The 27327-nt window shown below is 45.0% G+C and overlaps 1 protein-coding gene across 18 annotated transcripts in view; it reads right to left on the bottom strand.

Moving 5' to 3' along the window:
* Positions 1–982: 982 nt before the first annotated feature.
* LOC105831787 (zinc finger protein 853) overlaps positions 983–27327 on the bottom strand; it is an 86653-nt gene continuing 60308 nt past the window's right edge. For 5 of the 18 annotated variants that reach the window (XM_036288660.1, XM_036288661.1, XM_036288670.1 and 2 more), the window contains 8 exons: positions 22698–22830; positions 20971–21183; positions 20602–20724; positions 20313–20453; positions 19633–19827; positions 18601–18821; positions 18206–18359; positions 983–18119 (listed from right to left, as the gene is read on the bottom strand). In XM_036288660.1, coding sequence (XP_036144553.1) covers positions 17938–18119; positions 18206–18359; positions 18601–18821; positions 19633–19827; positions 20313–20453; positions 20602–20724; positions 20971–21183; positions 22698–22830 — 1362 coding nt within the window. In that variant the 3' untranslated portion in view covers positions 983–17937. Of the gene's footprint in view, positions 18120–18205; positions 18360–18600; positions 18822–19632; positions 19828–20312; positions 20454–20601; positions 20725–20970; positions 21184–22697; positions 22858–27327 lie in introns of all 18 variants that reach the window. The other 13 variants (XM_036288657.1, XM_036288669.1, XM_036288655.1 and 10 more) reach the window with 8 other exon arrangements.

Below are 27327 nucleotides of genomic sequence, written 5' to 3'. Positions count from 1 at the left end.
TTTCTTTTTTTAAAATTCAAATTCCTGCTTTTTTTTTGCTTATTTTTGTAACCTGTAAACCTGTAAACTATTGCTGTCCCGAGCTACTTTTTGCCTCCTGTCGCCTCTCCTCCTCACCGCTCGAGTCCCCCAAGCGCGTCGATCTGCCGACAAGAAATTTTCCCAAATCTGGGCCCGTCCTCCACTGGGATCGGACCCGAGGCACTCGTTCTGGTTGTCCGAAAGTCGCTCGATCGCGTAACATTCCGACAGGATCGTCGCGCTGGGGAACACGTTCGCACGTCTCGTACGCTTTGCGTGTGTTGGTTCATGTATGTACGTACATACGAACATACATACATACATACATACATATATGTATATTTTATATATAGATATATATTCGGCTATTTGCTTTTTTTTCTCTTGGTCCTGGTACAAAGGAAACGAGAATCACTCTCTTTTTTTAATCTTCCAAAAGAAAAATTCCATTATTTCGAAAAATGCAAAGAAGTCGCCCATTTCGTATAAATTTTGGAATACCTCGAAAACTTTACGATCTCAAAAAACTTTTTGCTCCTACGTTTCATTTGGCCGTGACTTGATTTTTCTATTGACTTTTCATTGGAGGGGAGGGGGACTCTGTTTTGTTGCCTGTCGACATGCAATGTGCAATCACCATCGAGAAATTCTCTCTCGCTCTTTCTCTCTCTCTCACACACACATACATTACCTTTCTCCCTTTCTTTCGTGCTGTCTCGCGCGCTTTTTTTCTCATTTACGCTTCCTATATGTATACCTCGAGTTCGATAATTTCGTCTAAAATTCCATTTTCGCCTTAACTATACACAATAATCATAATATATAATAATAATAATAATCACGATTCGAATACATCATCGATCATTTTTCCGAATATAGATACAATAATTTCTTATTTTTCATCGTTTTTCTAATCCTTGCTCTCCCGCGCTCTCTCTCTCTCTCTCTTTCTCTCTCTCTCTTTCACACACTCTCCCTCTCTTTCTCTCTCTCTCTCTCTCTTGCAATTACATCTTGCAATAATAATCGTTTAGGTCGTCGTATATCTATACATATACATATACATATACATATATATATATAATTTATAAAATGAAAATAGGTACAATTTTGGACGCTTTTCTTCGTCGAAAAAACGCTCCGAAAATTTTATTTTCGCTTAATAATGCCCATCGGTTGCGATTCTAGTCCACTTGGTAGTAAAATTTTGTTTATTCTCCTATCTCACACATACACTTATATCCCATTTTCTCATACTTAATCTTTCATTCGCTCTCACTCTCTTTTTCTCTTCCCAATACATCTTTCACTCTCGCATTCTCGCGCTTTGCTTTCTTATCAACGAACATACGCATTGACGCACTCTTCCGTTTGCTCATCTCACAACATTCCACTCGCAGGCAAACCCTTGCTCTCATTCACAAAATTGCAGCGATAGTCGCCCTCGCGATATTATATCTGCCTTTCCGCCGCTAATTTCTAAAAAAGACCTTAAATTTAGGCTGGCCGATCGCGTGCTTCCGGAATCGACGAGCTTCCGTTCTTGCGCTTACGAAGGAACGAATTTCACGATCGGGAGAATTTTTCACATTTTGACTCACCGCATATTTACAATTTAACTGCGGGTCGAATTTCTTCCATTCGTCTCCCGTTCTCATATAACTATCCGAGCCGTTAATTAACGATTATATCGTAGTCGCGTGAAAGGTCGTCCAACCGGAAGTCGTGAGGCACGAAGAATTTTATTCTCGCTTATAAACTTTTCATTCCGCCTTATCTTCGATCTACACGCCCGCGAATCGGCCTCGCGATCTTGTCGAAATGATCTCCGTAGTTCGAATCTCTCTTTATCGAACGCGGTTCCTCGATTACGCCTTGCCGTATAAACGTGAAATTTCTTTCGTAAAAGACTTTACATCTCGCAGAAAAATTTCATTTCATGTATTGGAATTTCTTAAGAGGATTTGGAATTTTGCGAGAAAGTTTTTGCGCGAAGATCACTTCACCAAGCGCGAAGCCGACTCGCTCCGCAGACATTAACATCTAACAAACTCTTAATCCTCGATCGTAAGCCTAAAGGATGTTTCAAGGATCGGATCTTTTCCCATCCTCGATTTCGCGTTGATTACCTGTTTTTTTTTCTCGCGATCATCGATCGTGCAGTGTTCAATGGCGTCTATGCGCGAGCGCGCGTCGCGGCGCGCATAGACGCGTGCGTTTGTTCATTAGATTTCTTACTTACAATCTAATTACACATCGAAAGTAATGTCGCAGTAAATGCTCCGACGTGGAGTTTTCTATCGTATTTTGATATGTTCGAGAGAACTGTCGACATTTTGTCGAGGCCTTTCCTCGCGCTGGCATCGTGCGTCTGAAAACGTTGAAAATTTGAGAGAAACTCTTTGGAAAAATATCTACGTTCGAAATGGCTGTTACTTCTGTCGAAAGTGTTGTTTTTGAAAATCGTTAGAAAAGGCCTCGAGAAAGCGTCGTATACTTTTTCCAACAAATTTTGCGCCACGTAAATCAAGCACATCTTTCGAGCATCCTAAGTACGGAGCATGATCGAAATGTGGAGACTGATCGACAAGAATTGAGCATGTTTCTCGGCTAAGGAGAGCGTAGCGACGGAGGGCGAACCGGAGAACCTGAAAAGAAATCGGATTGGTATCTCGCATTCCGCGTAGACGTGAGAATAATGGGCCTCTCGAACTTTAGAGCGAAGCCCCCGACAGTTTTTACTCACAGTCGCTGTTTGCCCGTCGTCGCTATGCCCGGAAAGATTAATTGACGGTCGATCGAGCGACCAGTAAGATTGATTCCAATAGCTATCGATACACGCTAATTTTGAATTCTCATCGAACACTGCCCACGCACGCGAGACGGAATCGGATCGTCGCGCACGTGGTAGGGAAAAGACTAGATTTTTTTCCGAATTTCGAATTTTTTTCCTTCCACGCGTGCCCGGAGCTCCTTTCATCGCATAGAAGCACCCTTTCATTTCATCGACGTATTTATCATTATCATCATCAACAATAACAAAAAGAACGTTCCTAGAGATACGCATCGGTTTGTAAATAATGCGTATTTTTGTGCAAAAAGGCTCTCGCGATTTCACAATTTGGATCTCGCTCTTCCACCGTTAGTCGCAATCATCGACCATTCTCGTTCTCATCTAGTAAGATATTTAATCTTCACATCGTAATCAATGAGACATCCTACGCAATGCGGAACTTGCTCGTAACCGAAAGAGATTGGTATGAATATAATTGTATGACATGCTTTCCTCCTTTCTCTTCATCTCTCTCTCTCTCTTTCTCTCCCTCTCTCTCTCTCTTTCTCCTTCTTACTACATTGTATTTGTTTTTTTGTTTCCGTACTTCTTTTCCGCGCGTCAATCATTTCCGAAATTCGAAATTGTATATACGTAGCTCGCGACGTGCATTGGTGCTTTGAGGATCCCATAGCTTCTCTAATTGCAACCAGAAAACGCGACCAGAACGACCAGCGAGGAGAAGAATTGTTCTTCTCGCTTCGTCATCCTTTGTCGCGATTTCTGGTTTCTTTAGCTCGTCATCGCACCTCTTGGACATTAATCGTCCATCTCAAATCGCGCACACCGCTTTCCGTCTCGATCGGTTAACTCCGTATTTGATACTGCCGCACATTAATTCGACAATGATAGAATTTCGAGTGATTGAGATGTAACAATTGCATAATTAATTTCAACAACGTGTTATTTTGCCATTATACAAAATCATAAAGAAATCTTTTTTTTCTCTAACGTGAATCTGTAACACTTTCGAAAGATCCTAATTTCGAATTAATTCCAAGTCCTCGAATTTATTGATAATTAATGAGAATGGATAATTAGTGCGACAGCAACTAATTAAACGAAGCGCGTTCGAGACGGAAAGGGCAATCAAAATAGTTATCTCGCCGATCGACAATAAGGGACGCATTAAGAGTCGATAGCGATAACTAATAATAATGGTAATAGTACTAATAGCATTAACTGATAATAACTAATGGCATTAACTAATAACGAATATCGCCGGACGTACGAACGCGCCATATCGAGATCAATGTAATATTAATTTCACACTTTAGATCACATACATATTTTTATATACTTAGAAATATATCTCGAAGTATCGAATTTGCTTGAACATATATTCAAAATTCCGATACGTCGAACGATAAAAAAGAGAAAGATTTTTGTAACAGCATTCTCCGCGCTTGCGAGTTAAGCGTTTGTACGCCCGGTACTTCATTGACAAGGTAATAATAGTAGGTAACGATAAAATTTAATAAATGCACGTGTCCTAAACTCCATGTGACAATCGTCAGCGTATTTTAAAGATTCGACACATTGTCTTGCCTCTTTTCTCTCTCTCTCTCTTTCTCTCTCTCTCTCTCTCTCAGGCAAAAGAAGCCGTCGTCGATCGCGAGGAACCACATGTACGAAAGATGAATTACGAAACAAAAAAAGGATGTGAAGAAGGGAACTAATCACGGTCGAATTGACATAAAGAGAACTAGACATGTATCACATCGATTTACCTAATGTACCATACGCGAACGAAGACAGAACAGTTTACAACACGGATTCTAATACATACGATGCTGATAATATAATAATAATTATAATAATATTAATAATTAATAATATTGTTTTAATAATAACATATAATATATAACATAATATAATAATAATAATTAATAATAATAATAATAATAGCGATATACTAACGATTTCCTAGCGACAGCGGTAGCAGTAAGTGTAATAGTAGGAGTGATGGTAGTGTTGGCACTACACTATTATGTAATAGTTGCGGCAGGCCAAACCTGCGTGAGTGTATGCGTCTAAGGCATGAGAGGAAAATAAAAAGGAAGATCGTAACAAAAATAAGTTGAAGTGTGACTTAAATTTAACATGACCTTACGTCTCGGCGGACTGCAATTAATTTTCGTATAAATCGAGGACTCAATCTATATATGAATAGTAACTAAAGAACCGTAGTTTGTATACCATTGCGTGTATTATATGTGCGTGTATATGCGCGTGTGTGCGTGCACGTGTGCAAGTTGACCTACTTTACCCCAGAATGAGTGCAGCACTGGATGAGAGGTGGGGGGAGGGGGCGCGCTAATTAACGTAACGGCTACGCTTAACAAATTAATTAATTAATAATAGACAGTAACTAACCGTAAAAATCTCTCTAGCTTGCTTCATCGTTTTTAAACCAATTCTGACTAGCAAACGTAAATTCGACGAGCTCGCTCGCCGAACGTCGCGTTTCCCACCACGCTTTTCCCTCTTTTCTCCCTCTCCCCGAGTTTTTCTCTTACCGATTAAATTTTTTTTCTTTAATAAATAGGAACTCTCTCATAGCGAGACCGAAAGTAATCGTCACGTAGAGACTAAAAGCGTGGTCTTTAATAATCTCGCGGTTCGGCGAACGAAAACGTTGCGAAGAGAAGATTAGGGAGTACGTATGATGTGGGACATGGAAGAAATAAAATTCAATCCTCGCGACTCGTCGATTCGAACGAGCTTGATTTATCTCCGCGGCGACGAGGGATTTACACGTGTAAAGTGAGATCGAGATTAGTCCCCGTACTCTTCGTCTTCTAAACGAGGAAAGTGCACTGGTGTTGTACGTAAAAAAGGGGGGTATAAGGAGGAACATAAAAATTTGAATAACTTCTACGATACACATGCGCGATACACATGCGCGATACGTAAATTAAAAAAAGAAGATCGAGAAAACGAGAGTCGAATTCGATATACCTAGCGTAAGGAAAAACGAAGAAAAACATATAAATCTCAATTAACGACAATTTGCCTCCGTCATCTCCGTCTTTCTCAGTCGTGCGATACCACGCGCATAACTAAAAAGAAAAAAAAAATTAACAAACATAATGAAAACCAATCTCGCGCGATCGTTAACAACAATAAAATTTCGATGCCTAATTGTCTATGATATAATTATTATTATTATTGCGATAATAGTAATAATAATAAAGGAAGAGAGAAGGAATTAAATGTTCGAAAACGCGGTATCGTTTTCCGTTTTCTACTTTTTGTACAAAATATTTATTCCCTAAGTAACGTAATAGCACTTAATCAGTGTGAGTTTTGTATGTACGCGTGTTTCGTGTGCACGTGTATAATTACAAAAAGAAAAGGAGCCGCGTGAAGAAGGAAAAGAAAAAAAAAGAGAATCTCGAAACGTGGCTTCTCTTCCCTTACTACCGCTTCTCGTCGATTCACTTAAAAAATTATTATTTTGTAACATATTATGGCTTCGACGATCTGAACTTTAAACCGAGGCATTGCTCCCTGGATTTTTTTCTTTCTCTTTCTCCCCTCCCTTTTGTTTCTCTATAAAATACGCCTCCAATTGCCCTCTGGCAATCTCATTGTAATAATAATAATAATGATAATAATTAATAACTAATAGTAATCATAATAATCGTAGGTTAACCGCGGTATCGAAAGGCTGGGGCTCGCTTGACGGGCTCTCGACTCGTTTTCGATTTTACTTTTTTTCTCCATTTTACGTTCCAAGCTTTTTGCCATATTTTCGCCGATCGAGAATCGATTTTTCTTCAAGCGTATCGAAACGTACGTGCGAGATCCCGCCCGGCAGCCTCGCCGGGAAAGCGTGAGGGTGGGTATCTTTATATGCAAAAGGAAAAACTCGACGGAACAACAACAATCGAAGCTTCATGAAAGATCCATTCGCACCGTACATTCATCTTTTTTTGCTTTTTGAAAGTTTGTCATTTTTGCTTATACAAGGATCGGCCCGGATCCTGGCCGGCGGTTTGACACAACGAAAAGAGGCTACGTTTTGTCAGCAACGCGGATATTTCCTCGTGTACGGTCCCGCCATCCCGCCGACTCCACAGATTGCGTCTCCAGCACCATATTTCGTTTTCTTTTTCCTTCTCCTCCCCTTTTTTTTAATTCGTCGATTCTCTTTGTTTCCCTCTTCATCTTTTCTCTGCGTGCCGAGTGAAATATGCGCTCGCGCAATCCCATGGAAAATTTTTTCCTCTCGAGTCTCCTCTTTCCATCTCTTTCTCTCTCTCTTCTCTCTCTCTCTCTTTCTTTCCGTCTCCTCCTTTCTTCTTTCTCGCATTAAATAAGTACCGATTTCGCCTGTCCGAGCTGACACCCGTCTCGGCTTTGTACCCTCTTTTGACTAGAATTGAATTTCGAACGGAGGATCGGTCCCTCTCTTCCCCCCCCTTTCTCTCTCTCTCTCTCTCTCTCTCTCTCTTTCTCTGTCACGATCTTCTCGGAGACTCGAGATCATTTTTCCCTCCCTCCCTTGCTTTCTTTCCTTTCTGTCGAACGCTGCTGGCCGGCGGGACCGGAAGTGCGTCGGTGTGTTTGCCCAAAAGGGGACTTCGACCAAACTCAATCGATACCATTAAACCTGCACGCGCATCCTCGTCGCGCTCTTCGGCGCGGAAAGATTTGTGCAGATGGTCGTGCACATTTTTAGAGTCACCCTCGTCGCGACGAGGCTGCGCGTCAAAAATTAACGATAACTTGCGCTGTATTACTTACGTAACTAACTGTACGTAAAAGTCTGAATTCTGAAACTTAACGTTCGCTTTTTTTTCAAAGTCCAGGTCAAGTCGCGCTCCGTCCCATTGAGCGAAATGCACCGTTAGAATAACAATAAAAGTTGAATCATTTTCGCAAAGAATTTTCAGAAATTTTTCGGAAACATTTTTTGAGAACTAAATCGATAATCTCTCTATAAGCCAACTCCAGAATTCTTCTTTGTTAAAAATGGAAAAGCTTGCCCGACATCTTTTTTAATTTTCTCCAATGAGAGACGGAGCGTGGCTCTGTCGCTGGACTCGCAACCAAGTTTCTAGCGAACGGACGTGAGACAACATTGTATATGGGGGATGAGTGGTTGGGGCGGTAGGTGAAGGGGGATGCTTTGTTCCTGCGGGAGCGTGATGAAGTGGATTGGTTCGCCGGTAGGGACGGGTGGTAGGGTATTTTGTATTGTGTAGAAAAACAACGCTGTAAGTGAAATAACTTAACGTTGCACTTTAAAGACCAATAAAGTAACAGGGGGTGCGGGACACCTGAACACGCGTTGCCCGAACGTACGCGGTCGCGATCTTGTTGTGAGCGAACTGAAACGATCCTAAAGCCGAAACAACCGATCGTCCGAGGAGTCGGACTTGGCGTTTTCCTCTTTTTGCGTTTTTTTTTTCCACTGTTGAGTACTCGGCGGATAATTTCGATCTGGAATCCCGGCTCGCGTGTTCAGGTCACCCTCCGATCCGCGCCCGAGTCCCAGAGTCCCCGCTCGTTGATCTCCGTAGTGAGTGCCTCCGCGATTTCTTTATTGGATAGAGGCGGTGCGCGCGGTATGCGCGGCGCTACCGCTCGGCTCTTACTTATATACTGGAGTACGTGTAATTAATAATTATTCATGTGTGTATGCGGTACGGTTAACTGTTAATTAAGTCTTGAATGATTACTGTAATTAATTAATTGTTATCAGTTAGTTAAATATGGCTCCACCGTGCAATCGTCTATCTCTCTCTTTCTCCCGCTTATCTCTCTCTCTTCATCGCGTCCTATTTTCTTCTTCTTCGTCAAGCTTTCTCGCGCCTATCTCTCAGAGTATACAACGTACACGTTGGCTAAACTACAGACACTTAGTACACTTATTAGCATATTTATTTGTTAAATGTCGATTGAATCGTGAAAGGAAAGGTTGCGAGCGACCGGTTTGGTGAGGTTGGGAAGATTTTTAAAAATTTTGCTTTTAGGATAAGTTTTCTCTCGATAACGCGATCGAATCTTTTTGCATCGGTCGTTCGAAATGTCGAAAAAATCGGATCATAGGGAGGGAGAGCAAACGCTTAGCCAAACCGTGGGTCCGGAAGAGGTTCCGGTAGGAAGTTGCGCACGAAATGAATCCGGTATACTTCCGGTCGTGCCACTACCCGATTAACGGTAGATGGTGTACGACAAGATTCTGCAGACACTGAAAAAGACCACGTGCTTCCCGTATACTTACTTATTTAACTGTTTAACTGCGGTACACTGTGATTACTGTCCTACTATAGCACTACTAATTGTGAGTTATACTTGAGAACTGTTTGTTTACTGTAACGGAAAACCCTGACGAAGGCACCCACTCAGCGGACGGTATACTAGTAGTTTCTTACACGTTTTCGTGTTTCTATGTTTTTTTTTTTTTTTTTTTTTTTTTAAGCCGATTTGTATTTACGCTTTTGACAAATTTCGCAATTTTTCACAAGCGATAATTTCACTTCGTCTTTCGCGCGATTATCGTTGTTCTCTTTCCTTTTTTTTTTGTCGATTTAACGCCAAATAAACGGACTCGGCTTTTCACCTCGGGCACGCATGCGGGGGGTTGCTCGGGTTCAGGTTGAAAGAAACACATTCTCCTGAACGGAAGTATGAAGAATATTTTGAAAAGAGTATCGCCTCGCCGCGGGGAGACCACGCGATACGATCGAGCCGATAATCGGCACGTTGCGTTTGCGCGATCTATCCGTGACGAGACAGCGCGATGGGTCCGCACGCTCGTCGCCGTCGACCATTATCTATTGTTGTATGGATTGATTGGGATCATGGCAGTCGCTACTTCTTCACGACTTCGATCGATTCGATAAGGTTTGGAGTCTCTGGATGCTCTCCGTTCCCGATATTTCCCTACTTCTCTCATTCTTCCCATCCGCTCGGTAGCCGAGATAAGAATCCACACTTTCGTCACACATCTAACGTTAAACGTTAACGGCACCTGATTCTCATCCCTTCGATTGGCACTGAATGCCAATAGAATTCTCCTTAGGAGAGATAAGAATAGGAATCAGAGAGAGAGTCACGTTTAATGTTAAAAATGTCGAGAATGTGGACTAAAGTTATTAATTTTGCTTACCGAACGTCGCATTTAGACGCCAAATTTCCAAGTCGGATTGTCTCGGCTACCTTGATTGTTTCGATCTGCCAGGAGCCTCAGAATTTTGCCGGTTTGCCAAATAGTTTTCGCGGTCGTTGAAATCTCCGTGTGTACCTGTCTCTCTTTCTCTCCCTCGCGCGTTTTTCCCCGTTGACTCGCCGCCGTCATCTCTCTCGAAGTGTTCTCTCTCTGGGGCCAGGACGAACGCGTGTGTAGTGTGTGTGCGTGTGTGAATATGGTGGTCGATTCGACTCGCTGAACGGCGGGACCCACCGCCTTAACAACTATGGCTCTTTCATTTATATAGTGGACATTTAAACAACTTATTCCGGTTTTTAATCACGGAGGCTCGGTCAGGGTCACCGCGTGAAGACGCGAATGCCGCCGAGGCGCTCGCACTGCTAGACTGTCGGTTTTATCATATGCTGCGCACTTACGATACACACTGCCGCGAATAATATGCACATACGTCGTGCGTCGTGCCGTTTGCAATCCCAACGGATATCGCCGTGCTGCAATCACAAGCTGCCTGCACCGGCAAAACTCCATAGCGCTGGGCGTGAGCGCGCGCGCGCGAGCGCGCGATCGTACGTGATATGTATCCGCGCGTCGTGAGATTATTTCATTAAAAAATTAAAACCCGATCGAAAACAAACCAACGGTTTTTGCTTGTAAAGCCGCACTTGAACAACGGCCCTTATGCAATTGCCGCTGCTACATTCCTCTTGGTTGTGTGTTCCTCATGTGGTTATTATTACACCTTTCGTTATCGCGTCTCGGGGAAACAGGGGTCTCTCTCGCGGTGGCATCCAAGGTGCCTTTCTCTTTCTCGCCGATCAAAGGGCTTTCAACTTGGTTCGCCACTTTGTCGCGCAAATCTTTTTCTTATCCTCTTTCGCTTGTCATTGACTTGAAATTCTCTGGCACCTCGCCACCTGTCCATCGTCGGGACTCAAGCCCGACTAAGAGGCCGCCCACACGTCACATCCGGGTACTCTCGTGTCAAGTCCGGGACGCGTTTTGGGCGTGCGCACTCGCGCGTGTACGCACGCGAGTACGCACGCACACGTTCATTATCGGTACTGCATCCAAACGTATGCCAAAGGCCGCGAAATTTTGCTGCGTTTCTACATATTATCACGTAGCACTACGAGCACAAACGCGTGTGCCGTTTCACATCATGCCGCGAATTTTGCTCTTTGCGTCTCAAATTACCGTGAAAAAATCGATCAATATCATTTTTTTTCCAACGGCGCCCGAGAAGAACGCGTCTCCGCTTGAGAAGCGAGGAGGGCCTTCCCCCCTCTCTCTCTCTCTCTCTCGCGAGAGAGAGAGAGAGAGAGAGAGAGAGAGAGAAAGGAAACCGCCGAGCTTTTCTCAGGCGAATCGGCGTTTCCTGCATGACGCGCGCGAAAATATAACGTTGTTCCGAGGCCGAATCGATATATCTTTTTAAAAATTCTTTTTTGGACAATTTACAAAATTAATTGGCTTTACATATCCGTAGCAAGTGTGTAATTAAGTGTAGACAAAGTGTGCTTCAAGTGTGTAGGAAGTGTAAGATTGTATTCTTGTACAGTGTATTATGCGGGTGAACACGCGCGCACGCACGCACGCATGCACGCGTGCTCGTGTATTGAGAAATGTTTGAGCGCGCGGGGTTGCACGCTCGTCAATCAGGGCAACTTCGATTTAGCTTGTGTGTAAGGTGTGTCGTCGCGGCGCGGGAGATATCGCGCCTAATCTCGCGAGGTGTTTTCTGTTTGCGTTGGTTCCTGTCACTGTTGTCACCTGTATTTGTTCCTTTACCAATTCTACCGCGGTCGCGGGCGCATCTGCACGCGCGTATCCGCGGATTTTCCGTTTGATTCGTGTTAGGTCGAGTCGTATTTGTAAGTGTGTATGCGCTGGGAGTATGCACCAGCGCATCCGGGCTATGGCACTTTTTAGATTATTTAAACATTTAGCAAATTTACATGGAAGAGATTAAGATTATGGGTAGGGCCGATTTTGCAGACGACGTCGCGCTGTAGATTTTCTTTATTATATATATATATATATACCTCTCTGTATATATATTTATTTATTATAATTATCATCATTGTGGGGCCCCTTTTCGACTACTTAGTCGCGTTTCCACGAGCGGGCTACGGTCGGGCACTTGTGGCTTCGGGTCGTCCGTGACGCCTCTTTTCTTCGGGGGTTTTTCCTCTCCGGATTCTCCCGTCGTCAGGCGTTTGTGAGCCTCCGTCTCTTCTTTCGTATCTCGTCGCTGCTCACAGCCGCTTTTTTATCTCTGCTTCGCATCTCTCCCTGCGCGGCTCGCCGCCTCTCTCGGCGACGAAGACGGACGACCCAACCGTCTGTTACTCTCCTTAGATTTTCCACGGTCTTTCGCGCTTTATCCGCTTCCGCTTTATGGCCGCGAGTTCGCCTCTTGCGTCTCGCGGCTCGCGGATGCCGTGTACATGTCCCGCCGTCTCCTCTCTTCTCCTCTCCTCTCCTCTCCTCTCCTCTTCTCTTCTTCGTCTTCGTAGGGCCCGAAAATCTCACGCGGGCGCGTTTGCGCCACCGACCCCCTTACGAGTTACGGGCATATGTAAATCAATATATTTGTAAATTATTTTTTTGTAGCTTTTTTTCGCGGGGGTGACCCGCGATTTTTTTATTATTATTACTTTTCTTTATCTTTATCCTCGCTTACTTCTCAGTTGATTACAGAACATACACTACTAGATCTATTGTTTAACGCGCTTGTGTGTGTGTTTTTTTTTTGCATTACCTTTCGTTTAAATTTAAAATTATGGTACACGTTCGCGGGGCACGGGCCGGCGCCTCGGGAAATCTTCTTTCTCGCGCGGGGTGTTATCGCGATCAGCGGAAAGTCGGCGAAAACCCACCCCGCCGATCGCTTTACCGATTGAAAAAGCAACCCTCGGCGCACGGCAGGATGCACCGGTCGAAAACAGTCGTCTGTCAATCGTTTCATGTGACCGCGATCATCATGAAGGATCTCGACGTGATGGTGGCGGTAGTGTTTTTGTATTGTTTTGTCGTTGTTGTTTTATTAAAATTTTTTTTTGTAATGGTGATGGTGAGATGATGGTGGTAACTAGTAACACTGACCTTTCCATCCTTTATTCCGTTCTAATTTCGCTCTTTCGCGCTCCTACTACCTGTTTCGTGCACCGTTCTCGATATCTCTCGACGCTCTCGATTAAGGACCGTGAAATGAAATTACGATTCACCTGAAAGTCATTATCGGATGACACCGCTAATTCCAAAGAGAATTTGCTTCGCGCTTCGGTCCGCGCGATACGTGCTATAACAACTCTCTCCGCCTAACTAAATTCTATTTCATTCGCTCAATCGTCCATTCTCGATCTTGCCGCGCGATATTGACCGGCATTCCCCTTTTTGTTAAACGAATTTCCGAATCTCTCTATTTTGCACTCGAATTTTGCATCCGCTCTCTTTCAGATTTTCTCAAATATCTCTTTCATTCTCGATTTTATGCAGCACGCTCGCATCTCTCGCACAGAAGCGCTTCAAACTTTTGCCTACGCTAACCTACACCACGTGTTTCATTTTGTTTGCGAGTTTTTTTTTATCATCTGAAAAGCAACACGCGATTTTTTTATCCGTGAAAATTTCTCGAAAAAATCGATCCCTATGGTGTTGGGTGGGCGTCGAAATGTGCGACGATTGTGTTTTTGACGTTTTCCTATTGTAGCTGTACAATCCATCGCAATGCCGTGTGGTGTGTCTGTGTGTAAGTGTATATGGTGTATTAGTGTCGAGAAAAAAAAAGAATTTCCCGATCGGTGATGCCCGAGAGACAGCGAACGCTGCCGCACGCGACCCTCCCTCGGAGATGTGAAATCCATCCCCTCTCGGGGCGACGACGAGGTCGGGGAGGGCGGTAGCGATCGCCGATCGTCACGGACACGCGCCGACAACGAACAGAAGCTCCGGTTCGATAAGAAACGATTATCATTGGTTGCGTGAACGAGGTGTATGCACTCGTCCAGGCTTTAGGTATTTACATAGAAACTAACCCTATTTCGCATTATGTACGTTCGTTTAAGTTACCAGTAAATTCTCAGTTTATGCTTGTGATATCAAGGTGTATTTACATACTACTTAATCCGAGGAAAAAACGCCCTGTAACGCAAAAACTTTAATAATAACGATCAATGAATCGACCCGCGGTTGCGATCGCCGGAACTCGAGGAGGTTCGCTAACTTTACTTTCTCCCTCGCAAAAAAAATCAAGGTAAATTCAGAAAAAGATTATAAATTTTCCTAAAATTTCCGAATTTAAGCTTTGCGAAATATCAATTCCAATGGCGAGGAGAACGCTTTCGAGAGGTTGACAATTTTGCAAACTTTTCGAAAGAAAACGTATCCGTCGAGTTCCGATCGCGAGGCGAGTGCGATCGTTAAATGTAGCTTTGACGATGAATTCTTTAGTGATCTTTTCATCTCTCGTCCCGATGGTCAAAAAGCCTGGCTATCCGGCGGCTTCTCGGCGCGTGTCTTTTACGTTCAACGAAGATGACGACGTTAGGTTATTTTCGTAATTGGCGAACAAATGGACATGAAAGATGGGAAGGACGTATCATACGTCATGGGAAAATTTTTTACGTTAGATAATTTCTCACAGTTCGTTCACCCGGAAAACGTGATTTCTAAACGTAGGCGAGAGAAAAGATTTTGCCAGTTATACTCGTAGGCGAAATTTTATTTGACTGAATTTGAAAGATCTACATTTTGGAGAAACAAGATGAAGGGAGAATTTTCAGATGGAAAGCGAGAGGATTGAGGGGGGTGATGTTAAAAAATGAGCCGGTCAAGAAACGGAAAAGTTTCGTCGAGAGTCTCTGAAAGGAAACAACAACAACAACAGTAACACGGTCGACGTTGATGTCCAAAGATGTGTACAATTTCGGCACGCTACCAATCAATTTCGCACTCTATTAGTCCAAATTCGAAGAAACGAAAAAATCGAATCGTGTCATAGGTGAATGCCCATCGACTTTTCAATGCACTTTAGCCTTTTTCTTCGTTTCTTTCCCCCCAAAACAACTTCTTAAAATTTTAGTCGGCTTTTTTTTTACTTTCTTTTGGAAACTCGCGTTTTTGTGCTCCGAAAAATTTTCTTTTAACGAAACGTCAAATGTGATTCTCTCCGGTGTGTCTTACGGTCAGCGTCTCGTCTTCATCTCGTCTGGTCTCATCGAAAGATAACCCCACCGAAAGTACGAACGATTCTGAAGCTTAGTCAAAGATTCGGAGAGGTGGACAGGACGACGGGAGATTTGGTCGGCTTTGGAGATTGACGGGGCCACGTCGTGAAGAAGGAGTATTTCAGGGGAGGGTAAAGGGGCTGGCTCGAGTCTCTAAAAGTTCGCTCCACGATCAAACCTACGGACTTTTATCTCTTCATATTCTTCCTCTCCCTCGTCATCCTCATCTTCGTATCATTTTCTTTTTGTTCCTTTGTTTTTTTGTTCATCCACCTTCTTTATTTCCTATTCGTCTTCTTCTTATTCTTCATCCTAAGTATTGCGAGAACGTAAGGGTATATTGCAAGTAAAAGTTCAAAACGACGCAAGAAGTTTTACGCGTTTCAGATTATATTACCCGGAAATAAAAAAATATTTCGCTTATAACGATCACAGGACCTCAGATTACCTGAAGCACGCCATTCTAAAATCTCACTCTCGTCTTCGCATTCGCTCCTCCTTGATGCTCACGAAGCATTCACGTTTACTCGATCAGCCCATTCGCTCGACGGCGCGCCCGCGCGTCTACGTCGGTCCCAAGGTCGTTGATTCGTACGATCATTCGCATCATTCGTTCTTTCCCTCGGTCTCTCTCTCTCTCTCTCTCTCCCTTTCTCGCGTTCGCACCTGTCCTCCTCTACCTTCTCGACCTGTGCTGTCGCATTCTCACGTCGACAATGCTTGGGATCGCGTAAAACCTACGGGGGCGCGCGCTCCGCATTCGCTCGTATTTCCCTTTCGCCTAACTATCCTAGTCTCATAGACCCTATATTCATTATTTATAATATTTATATATATAATATATATAATATTTAGCATTTAGTTTTTTTTATTTCTCTCTTCTTCGTCGCGTGCTTTGCTCACGAAAAATGCTCGCTCTTTCACGCTTACCGCACTTACCTTTAGTTAAACGTGTAAGTGTGAATGGGTTTCGCCCGTTTTTTTTTGTCTCTGTCATACTCTTCATACTCTGTATGTATATATAATATATATAATATAACTGTTTGTAATAACTATATTTTGTTTGTTCGCTTATGAGCTAATAGTTTTCGTGCTATCGACGAGCACAAGTTGCGCGCAATTATATTCTTCACCTTAAAAGTGTGCTGCTGATGAGTTTTGTAATATATGTATTGTACATGTGTACATATGTGTATGTATGTGTATTTACGTGTATCTGTGTATTCTCGTGTGTGTGCGTACGTATCTGTTCCGACGTGTTACGTCCGACGACGACGACGACGTTCGTCGTTTCTCGTCCGCGAGCTGTCAACGTCGCTTTGTCGTCGTTCGCGCGCGAAACGTTGATCGCAAGTGAGAGAACGTCCGTACGGTTTGCGTCGTCGTTCGTCTGTCTCTTTTACACACACACGGAGAAGGGGATTTCGGTACGTATATATAATTAACAACCGTATAACGCGAGACGATGTCCGCGACCACTCGTTGGTGGTGAAACTCGTTCGTCGCGTTGACCGCGCGACGCACACGCATCACTGATGAGCCTGCTTATGTGGATGTTATTGATGTGTGTGCGCGATTCGCTTTTTAAGCATCACGGGAGCTTTTACGATTTAGGGGGGGGGGCTTTAGTGGGGTGGAACCTTTTAAGCGCGGTTCAGCGGAGATAGACGTGTCTATGTATAATATTTATATATAGTTTAGGTTTGTTGAGCCTGGTCAGCACGAAACGGTCGAGGATCGCCCGTTGGACCCTCGGTACCGTCGCGCGCCGCTCGATCGGCTCTTGTACTAAAAGATCATAGTACCTTGGAGTGCACCCTGGACCACCCCGAAACGGGATGACGTCCGGGATGACTTAGTGCTGTTGGTTTTTTTTTTTTAAGCAGCTTCTCGTTAGTTATTATGGCACGTTTCGGAAGTCGAGGCGGCGGTACGGCAGTGGCGACGTGTCCTGAGAGAATCCTAACGGAGACGACATGTACGAAAACGCCGTCGCGGAGTCCGTTCGGCAGATCCTTGGGTCCAGGACCGATGTAGGAACAAAGACGCGGAACCGCGCGCGGGAAATCGCGCGGGGAATCGCGAGAAACATGACCGTCGCCACTGCGATCCTGTCCGCCTCGCGCCGTGCAACGGTTTCGCTATACACGTACGTATACTCTCACTCTCCTCCTCCTCCTCCTCCCTTCGTCTGGGGCGGCGCGCCTCATCCGGAGAGTTCGTCAACCGAGGGTGTGATCACCCTTGATCAATTTCCGGCTGAGGTCCCGGCCACGTATCGGTTCTATCCGAGTAGGAAGACACCGAAGTACACAATTCCTTCTCACGAAGTCCTTCTGTTTGACGTTTTTTCGTACTGCTGAGACAGCGAGTGAAATTCTGGTGACCGCACTTGGGCGCAGGGGCGAATTACAGGGATGTAATCGCTTTTACGCGTGCTCGGAGTTACCGATCATTTCGTCGGCTTTCCTCTTGACGCCACGGTCTTCAGGGTGCTGCTGTTGTTGTTGCTGCTGTTGTTGATGATGACCGATGGAGGACGGGCCCTGCTGCTGCTGCTGCTGGTGCTGATCGTGCAGCGGCGTCGAGCGCTCCGTCGACGATTGCGACTGCTGGTTCATGCGCTCGTTCTGCAGGGCCGTCTGATCCGACGCCCAAGGGGTCCACTCGTCTCAGTAGTAACTGAATTTTCATGGTTGCTGATTGCTCTGTTGATTGACGACATGCTGAGCCAGAGTAAAACTCAGGGCGCGCGGGTCGCCGCCGTGAAGCCTGAGGGCCTGCTCTAATCGTTGCTCCTGTAGCCGTAGCGCCTCTCCTGAAAGGTTGTCGAACGTCGATGTCTCGTTAGCTTTCATTGCGAATCGCAACTCTAAAAAAAAGTCTCGAGTACCGACATGGATACTGCGGATGCGGCAATAGCGTGTTGTCGCAAACGATTTCTTTGATATTACTTACCGAGATCCGGCGTCAAAGTATCTTGTTGGGACATTTGTTGATTCGTATGGTGTCCCGGCATGCCGGAGGTGCTGCCTCCGTTATGCTGTCCCAAATGATGCCTCACGTCGCCGCCCACCGCGGAACTTGCCGCGGCTGCCGCCGCTTGAGATACCTGTGTACAAAGATTGAGAAAAGGTTGAGAGGCGGAAAGGAATTGCGAAACGTTCAGTTTTCATTTTTATTTCGAATCGTCTCTTCGTCGAGTAAGAAAATATAACTTATGCGTTAGTCAGTGTTATAACATACTTTCTGAATACTCAAAATAGTTGTAGATTGCAAAATATATGTTTTCTGTATATATGACTTCGTGTGACCAATAAATTCTGTATAAGAAGTTAGAGTTTCTTTCTTACCGCCAGTCTCAGAGCAGCTTCGGCCTGGGAACGGAGCAGAGCTTCCGCCTGGTGCATCCTTAGCGCCTGCTCCGGTCCGCTCGCTTGCACTCCCTGCTGCTGGGGTCCCGTCGATCCTTGAGTACTGCCGCTCATGTCACCGTTATTGCCCATTCTCATAGCCGCCGCCAACGACGCCATGTCAACCGGCGAGAGATTAGGCGACACGGAATTTTGCAATCCTAACAGAAATATCGCTTTTACATTTCGCTTCGAAAGTAATTTAAAGTTTCTAAAAATAACCCTGCGCTTTTCGAATTTTTTCTAAATGAAAAATATATAAACATTCGTCTTTTTTTATAACTTTAAACTTTAAACCTTTCATAACATTTCGTACAATTTGTTTCAGAATCTTGGATTATCGTCGAGTGAATTACTGCGATCTGCGAAACACGTGTCAAGGAGGATCGTTTGCAAATGTGTCCCGTGCTAACTTTGATCGTGGGAAGAGAGGGAGGAGGAGAGAAAGGGGAGAATACGACGGCGGTAAGGAATTCTGATATTTGTTTTTCCTATTGCTGTTTCTTCGCCTGAGTTTCTCGGCGAATTACGACTCTCAGCGTTTCGCGAAAGAAACTGCGTGAGCGATAAATTTCGTTAAATTAACTCACGGGCATATCACACGAGGTATCGATAATTGTCCATCGCATTTCTGCAACGTTCAGAAACGTCGTTTCCCTTTCCCGGCAACGAATGCAGCCGTGTCGAACGTACTCGCAATCGCTCGGGTTCCCGAGCGAAGACGCGAGAAAAGCGGGTAACACGGGAACGCAACATAGTTCGTGCGGAGAAACAACATTGTAAATCAAGTTTTATCGGTAATAATTAGAACGGAGCTATCGGCTTTCCCCTCTGCAATTTCACGTTGATAAGTGATAACGCAGAGTCGCACGAAGATTCGCGCGTCGCACGCTTGATCGGTTCGCTAGATCGGCACGACTAGTTCTTGCTAAACATGATTTTATTACGTCACTTATTTGTTTTCTTTCTTACCCGCTGACACCGCAGCCATGACAGCCATACGTTGTTGCTGCGATTGCATCTCGTCGTGATATTGCTGCGCCGAACCCGGTTGACTTCCCGTTCGCAGTATCTCGCTAAGTTTGTTGCCGCTCGGTCCCGGCGACGCCATATTGTTATTGTTATTATTGTTGTTGTTGTTCAGTAGACCGGTGCCTGCGCAAAAATCTGCTCTCGTCAGTATGTACAGGGTGATGGACGGGCAAGGTTTTCACGCACATTTTACTAGCCTAACTAGGTAGCATGTCATCATTCCGCGTTGGTATATATACAATATACAAATTGGCACGCTAGAGCGTTAAAAAGGCAACATTCCCGAAGTGGGAGCCGCCGTAATAGCAGACCGTAGTGAGCGCCGTTCACATGAGAGAATTATTACTCAGACCAGAAATTCGTAAATATTTTATTTCGACTCAAGCATATATATTCATATATATATATTTAGCTTACGTGTACTACAATAAATTCACTAATGATACTTCACAACAGAGTTATGTCATTAACGAAATCAGGGAAAAAAAAGAGGAATAACGGCGAGGTTACAAACTGTGTGCTCGAGCAAATGCGACACAACATTATATATCTATTATATCTAGATACTTGGTGGGCGTTCGTTTGTAAGTAGTAGACGTAGAACAAGTATCGTAGCGTACCAGGTTCACTACCGGCCGAGGACAGTCTTCCGTTGCCGCTACTGCTGTCGGAATGGGCCGACGGCGACGGGCACATTGGTGGTTGTTGCAAATTTTGCGGGCCTCCCGACTGACTTCCCCCCAACACGCCCAAACCCGCTCCTGTACAGCGTAAAGATGTTATATTAGAGCATCGTTCGGCCATCGGCGTCGTGCAATGTCGTATTTTTGCTTTTTTAATGATGCGACGGATTATTCGACGCCCTCGATTTCTTAACGTTAACATTAGAGAAAGAACGCTTGTTTATACCTAAACTCGAACTCGCGAGAATCTCCCTCTCCCGCCTCTCGGCGGCCGCGCGACTCAGCACGTACTGCGCCGCGAATTGATGCTTCGGGTCCATCCTCATATGTTCCATGTGGCTCAGGAGACCTGACACACCAGAGGAAAACGAACGTGGTCATAGTATAGAAAGACGATTGTATTGGTCGCGCGTATATACGAACGATAAGTGGCATTTGGTGTAAACGTGTACGTTATACTCCACAGAATGAAAATCATAAGTTTACAGCACAGAATGAAACTGAACTGTGTTTACTTTCAACTTGGAAGTCCGAGCTACCGTCGTCGGGCTCCGATCGGCCCGCCGATTCGCGATTACGTGGGCTAAATACTTACCGCTCTCGTGAGTGAAGACGGCTTGGCACACCGAGCACGGCCACATCCTGAGGCTCGTGCTAAGTTGACTGGTCTCAGGATGGCAGGCCAGATGCTTCCTAAGGCTACCCTCGTTGACGTAGTGCTTCCCGCACACTGGGCATGGGTGGTTGGCGGTCCGTCGCTTCGCTAGGTAAACCCCGGCAACGGAGGTTGTGCAGTCAGCGGAGGGAACAATAGGGCGACACAATTTCAAGGTCAATGCCAAGCAGGATAAAGCGTCCCAAGGAACGAAAGCCGCCTCCTCCTCACCAAACTCCTCCACCATCCTCATGTTTTCTCTCTCTCTCTCTCTCTCTCTCTCTCTCACTCTCTCTCTCTCTCTTTCTCTCTTTTTTTTCCTCCCCCACCTTATTTCTCACGCACTCGCGTGCACGCGCGCGCGTACGTACGCACAGATTCCGGTCGACCTCGAAGGCGAAGGGAGACCTTACGGACGCGGATAGCCAAGGACCAGAAGAGAGCACTGACCTCGGGCACGCAGAGTACTCCGTTGGCCGGCGCCGTCGCCACCGCGCTGCTAACTCCCTTTCACGAGCAAGGTCGCTGGCCCAAAAAGCCAGGATGCACACAGACGTACTCGCGCCCGTTGCACGTACGCGAACGTACAGAGAAAAAAAAAAACTTAAAATTCTTCGAAAAATGTGCCGCTATTTCTCACAATAGAAAAAATATCATTCTTCTTCTTGTCAATCTTTGTCGACTTTTTAGCTTTATCTCTATGTCCATGCGCTTTGAATAACGATAACATTGCTCGACGTGTATTCGCAACACACGTGATCCGTTAGCGTTCACATTTCAAATGCCGACCATGTCGATCATTGTGACAGACCACCGTGCCGACACTCACAATCAAGAGAATAAAACGCCGATTCCTCGTTTTAAAGTTGAACGAAGAAGCAGAGTAGGTTGACTTTTGTTCTCTCTGTACGTCCGCGAGTCTGCACACGTATCGCGCACGCATGTGTCAAGGCACGCATAGAGGTTGAACGAGACACCCTCGAAGCACCGTGTACATGTATTAGCGAGTAGTATACCCAAGTATTAGTCGACGAGTGTACCAAATGCTACACGCCTTTCCCGCCCAGGCGAAAATAGTACGAAGAAGTGAACAAGGACAATGTGTGCGTAGTATCGCCCGCGCCAAAGCAAGTTTTTGGGATGGATGCGAAACGTACTTAAAGACTAAAGAACGAGAACCACCCTTCGTGTCTCGACGAGCGGTTGCTCTACCTCCCTCTTAGTCTTACTCACGATTAACGTCGCCGCTCTCGTGTCTATGTCGGTCTCTCACTTTCTCTTTCTCGGAAGCCCTTAAGGGGCTCCCCGCGATCCCGGTTAAGGATTCCGGCTAAGAATTAAATGCGGTTAGAGCGTACAGTGCCAAGTCTCTCGCCCGGAAAGTTACCGGGCGCGAGCGCGAGCAAGATTTGGTGTTAAGTTCGTTGATTAGTCAGTATGGAACACGACACGGTCAAGGTTTCGTTCTCAAGCTCGCTTCATGCAACGATGCACTCCGCTTATGAGACTTCCGACGGCTGAATTCCAGTTAATCGATCGATTATGGTTAACGGAAAATTAGTAGGTGCGCGAAATGGAGAGAAAATAGTAAGCAACGCGTGGGGAAAGGAGAGAGACATAGACGATCGGCCGAGAGGGCGGTTGTTACGCGATTTCTCAATACTTACTGGCAACTCCGGAGGCGTTCGGGTCCTTGTGGGTGTGCTTCATGTGCTCCATCAACGCCTCGCCGCCGAGGAAGAGCTTGTGGCATACTGGACAGCTGGTTGCGTTCGGGCCGCCGATCAGGGCGGCGTGTTGCTGGAACACAACACGCTGTTGCAACTCCTTTTTTGGGGGCCCGGAAGAGGAAGTACCGCAAGCAGGCACACGCGGCGCACCGGTAGTAGAGAGCCGACCCAGAGAATACCACCACAGAGTTGCGAACCAGAAGCGCAGGACAGGCAGGGCACAGAACAGAACGATTGACCAGTGAGAGTTAAGGCACCAATAAACCGCCGCCACCACAGACTACTCTTTTGCACAGGGAATTCATGTCGAGTGTGTCTGGTAGGAACTTTGTGGTATCGCGCCCTGGCTGGGTTTCCAGTCGGTCAAGTGCGATTTAAAAAAAAAAATCGAAACAAAAAAAGACGAAATTTTCTCTCATCGATCTTCTTTCAGTGATCCATTTGCTGCCGCAATTTATTCACTGCATATCAAACGGAAAACGTGTTTACTTTTTAAAAATATTTTTACTTTGCTCCTGAAATATCTTATGATGCGTTGCAATTAATAAAGTGAATGAATTTCTGATAATGCTTTAAAAGAATTATATTTTACGTTCGGCAAATGGTTAGATTGCGGCAAGTGTGAATCGTCGGCAAGAATATTTGCAAAAATTACAACTAGCTCTTGGAACATTTACAGAGGATAGGAGAAAGGCGTAAAAATCCGATATTATTGGAATTACATTCGTAATTTCCAACGTATCGTTGTTTGTGGATACTGTGCTCATATTCACGTTCTTCTTAAACACGTTTGTGCTAATTTAAATTTTATAATTTCGGAAATTCGCGAATGCAAAAATAGAGATGTAGGAAGAGTCTTGACCGATTAAAAATGTTATCTTTAATTGCCAGATCAGAGCACTCGGTTCGGGTGTAGGGGGAAGAATGTAGGAGGAAAGGGGAAGGAATATAGTGATTGGGGAACTTGAAGCGAAGCCTAGACAGACAAATATGTGGAAGCGTGGGGTCTGCGAGAACGATCGGAGCGGATTAATCCTTAATCGCGATTAGGGATTTCATCGACTAATGCTGTCGGCATCGACCTCGTAGTCGCGTATGCGTATGTACGATACCTAAAGGCCGATGCCAGACGTTGCGGTGCGAAAACAAAGCGAGCACTTTCATCGACCTTGGACCTCCGATCGACCCCGTGCGACCTCACCCATGAACGGGAATGCGAAGCATGGAATGACTAGCTTGTACCATACATCAGTTTTAACTGCCATGATCGCTGCTAGCACATCTTCGGCTCGCATCTGCATTCCTTTGCATTTTTTTTCTTTTCTCTGCTTCGCGTGCGTTAACGTTAAATAGGGCTCTATTGCGCGATTTATCTCGCCGAATTTGATGTGCTACCAATGATCATATTAAAATCAGGATTAAAATGAAATCATAAATGAAATTCGACGTCCTCAATGCCAGATAGAATGATTGTTTTTTTTTCCTTCTTCATTCTCTGGCTTGTCACCAATTCGCACCAATCGTATTAGCCTCGTGTCTTTTTTTTACGTCCCCCCTTTTATCCGTCTCTCTTCTTTCTTTTCCTCTTTTTCTATCCGACACGCGAAGGTTGCTTGCACGCATACAAGGCGGTAGGTGTACACGCGCTCGAGGAAAAACATGGCGGCGATCGTACCTTGCTCGAAAGAGTGCTTAAAACGGCAGTACGCAGTAGGAAGAAAAATAAAAAGGCGCGAAAGAAGGAGAAGGTTGTGAACGGGCAGGAACGGGCTAAAACGAGACCGGACGGCAATGACCCCAAAGAGTTTCGGGGTCCCCCGTACCTCTCTTCCTTCCTGTTCTCGCTTCTCCTGACTTCGCGACTTCTTCTTTTCCCCATACTTTCACGCCTCTTCCCTCTCTCCCTCCCAGATACCGCGGCCCTGGATCTTTCTCTGTCGATCGTCTCTCTTTTTATTCCGGACCTGGGACAATCGCGAACGCGTTGAGGCAACGCAGCGGGATAAGGCTAAAACGAGTTCTGACGGCAATGACCTCGGAATTTTTTAAACATCGTCTTTTTCTCACACGTTTTCTATTTCTTCCATCTCCATTTTATCGCCATGATTCTTCGCTTTTCGCATCTTAAATGCAAATGTATCTTTGCTTTTATAGATTTTTTATCTTTGCGTCGAAAGAACGAGAAAGAAAGAAAAAGAGATGTAGCTTCTTTATAAGTGCATACGTGCTCATCTAAAGCCTCTTCGTACTACTTCTTCCTTTCCTCGACATTTTTAACGACATGCCAGATGCGAGTGCAATCCTGATTTTCTGCCGACTCTTCCCGCTCGCAAATAAGCGAGACGGTATGCCGCGAAGTCTGTGGGAAAAGAGAGGGCATACCAATCGGACGATAATCGCCCCTGTCGCATTCATTTCAGTTTCCTCCTTCCGGTTTTCCATCCGACTCCGTTTCATCGTTCGCGTATACGCGCGTGTTCTCGCGCGTGTTTCTTGTCGCTTGGCTCGACTCCACTCTTGTCCCGCGAGATAAACTCGAGAGTGGGTGGCCGACCGCCGGCATACTTATGCCTTCTATCTCTCCTTTTTTATCCCAAACCTGGGGCAGTCGCGAGCGCGTTGAGAAGTCGGCGACGAGGACGGCGCGGCGTCGCTGGCCGTACCGCCGCCACCGCCACCGCCGCCGCCGCCGCTGTTGCATGTAAGTTATTCTCGGAGGGAGGCTGCGGTCCCTAGGTTCGACGCCCCGACCTGGCCCAACTGGAAAAAACCGGTTTCTTCGTCGCGCTCTTCCTTTTTTGCTTGCATCCTCGCTTTTTGCGCCGCGAGTGCCTCGACTTCTCTGACGCTCTTTCTCTTCCATCTTGTTCGCCACGGTCGCTCTTTCTCTCTCTCTCTCTCTCTCTCTTTTATCTTTCTCACTCTCTTTTCTCTCTCTCTCTCTCTCTTTCTCTCTTCTCTTTCTTTTTTCTCTCTATTTCGCTCTCGCTCTCTTCTTGTTTCTCCAGCTTATTCTCTCCGACTCGGGCGAGAGAGTGGACGTGGCGTGGGCGAATCCCCGAGGGACTTTATGATCCGCCATGACCAGATTCATCTCTCTCGCGAGGCTGTATGCGCGCGCTGTTCGCTGCACGCCGTGCAACTCGCTACTATTCCCAATTCCATACTTCCTGGTTCCTAAGAGGTTCCATGCAGTAACATCTGCTGGAGCCGTCGGTTTTCTGTGTTGCGCCTCGATAGAAATACGAAAATTCCATTGCAATCGGTTCTGTGTGCATTCTTTATTCTGCTTTCTTTATTATCTGCTTCGAAATATTACGATCTTATCGTCGAAGGCGAGGCGAATATGGAAGAGAGAAGCCTTCAATTTGCTTATTTGTAACGAGAATTGAAAGCATTGCACGTGTTTGTGCATTGAAATAATTCGTATATTCGCAAATAATCTTGTTTTTGTTGGCCAAATAAATTTTTAGCGACGCTAAACAATATCTAGAGATAATCGATAATTGCTGAATAATGCGAGAGGGAATACAACGTTCGACAAAGCGACAATGGTATTTTTAACATTGTGCTGTAAATAATTATATCGGCTTTCGATGTAACTGAGATTAAGTATTTGATGGTTCTCCATCCGATTTAGCGACGGTGATTATAATTTTAATCGGGTCCCTTGTTCGTCAGGCATTGAACACATGATTGGTCGACTGTTCAGCTGACGCGATCACGCTTACTCCCTCAGATTTTTTCGCACCCTATCGCCGATTGGTTCCTCGATTTTTCCGGCGATCCCGGTCATAGATTATCCGTTCCTCGAGGCCTGACGCGGGCCCGGGTCAGGGAGTGGCGTAAAAAGGAAGTGGGTGTGAGCACACGCGTAGCGGTGCGTGACGTCGGCCACGATGTGGCCATTTTGTGTTCATAGAGACGGGACCATCTTTGATTGAGGATCGAGACCTCGTTAGTAGAGCGGCTCTATTAGAACAAATCAAGACGAGAGACTTTTTTATGTCTGTGCGCAATCAATACGATATTATCCGTTATTTGCAACGTTCAAATGTGCCGATCGTTCACAGTAACGATACATACATCATACTTTAACCGCGTATTCTCGCAATTAGAATCGAAGAAAATGTAATTTAAATGAAAATGCCAGTTATAAATGATTTAAACTGATCGATGATGTCGTTTGTACGTTAAGTCTATGTTTATATGCATTATCGACTTATTATTAATTTTAATATGATATTGACTTTTATCAGAGCTGATTTTTTCTTTAACTTTTATAAATGTGGGCGCGCTATAGCAATCAACTGATAACATTAAAAATATTTTACGTTATACGTTTACGTAATACGAACAGTTGTAGTTTTTTAAATTTCCTTTTTAATAAAAACTTAAAGAATTTATTAATTTCTCTACTTGAAAACAATTATTATAATTAAATTTAATGTTTAATCTGAATCTGAAAAATGTAATTAATTTTTGTTTTATAACCGGAAAATGGGAATGATGAATTTATTATTATTTTACAACTAAATATGTTTACGTTCACAGAGAAGCGGAATTG

This window comes from Monomorium pharaonis, chromosome 6 (assembly GCF_013373865.1).
Source record: "Monomorium pharaonis isolate MP-MQ-018 chromosome 6, ASM1337386v2, whole genome shotgun sequence".
NCBI classification, from domain to species: domain Eukaryota; kingdom Metazoa; phylum Arthropoda; class Insecta; order Hymenoptera; family Formicidae; genus Monomorium; species Monomorium pharaonis.
This window is presented reverse-complemented; position numbering and strand designations above follow the sequence as displayed.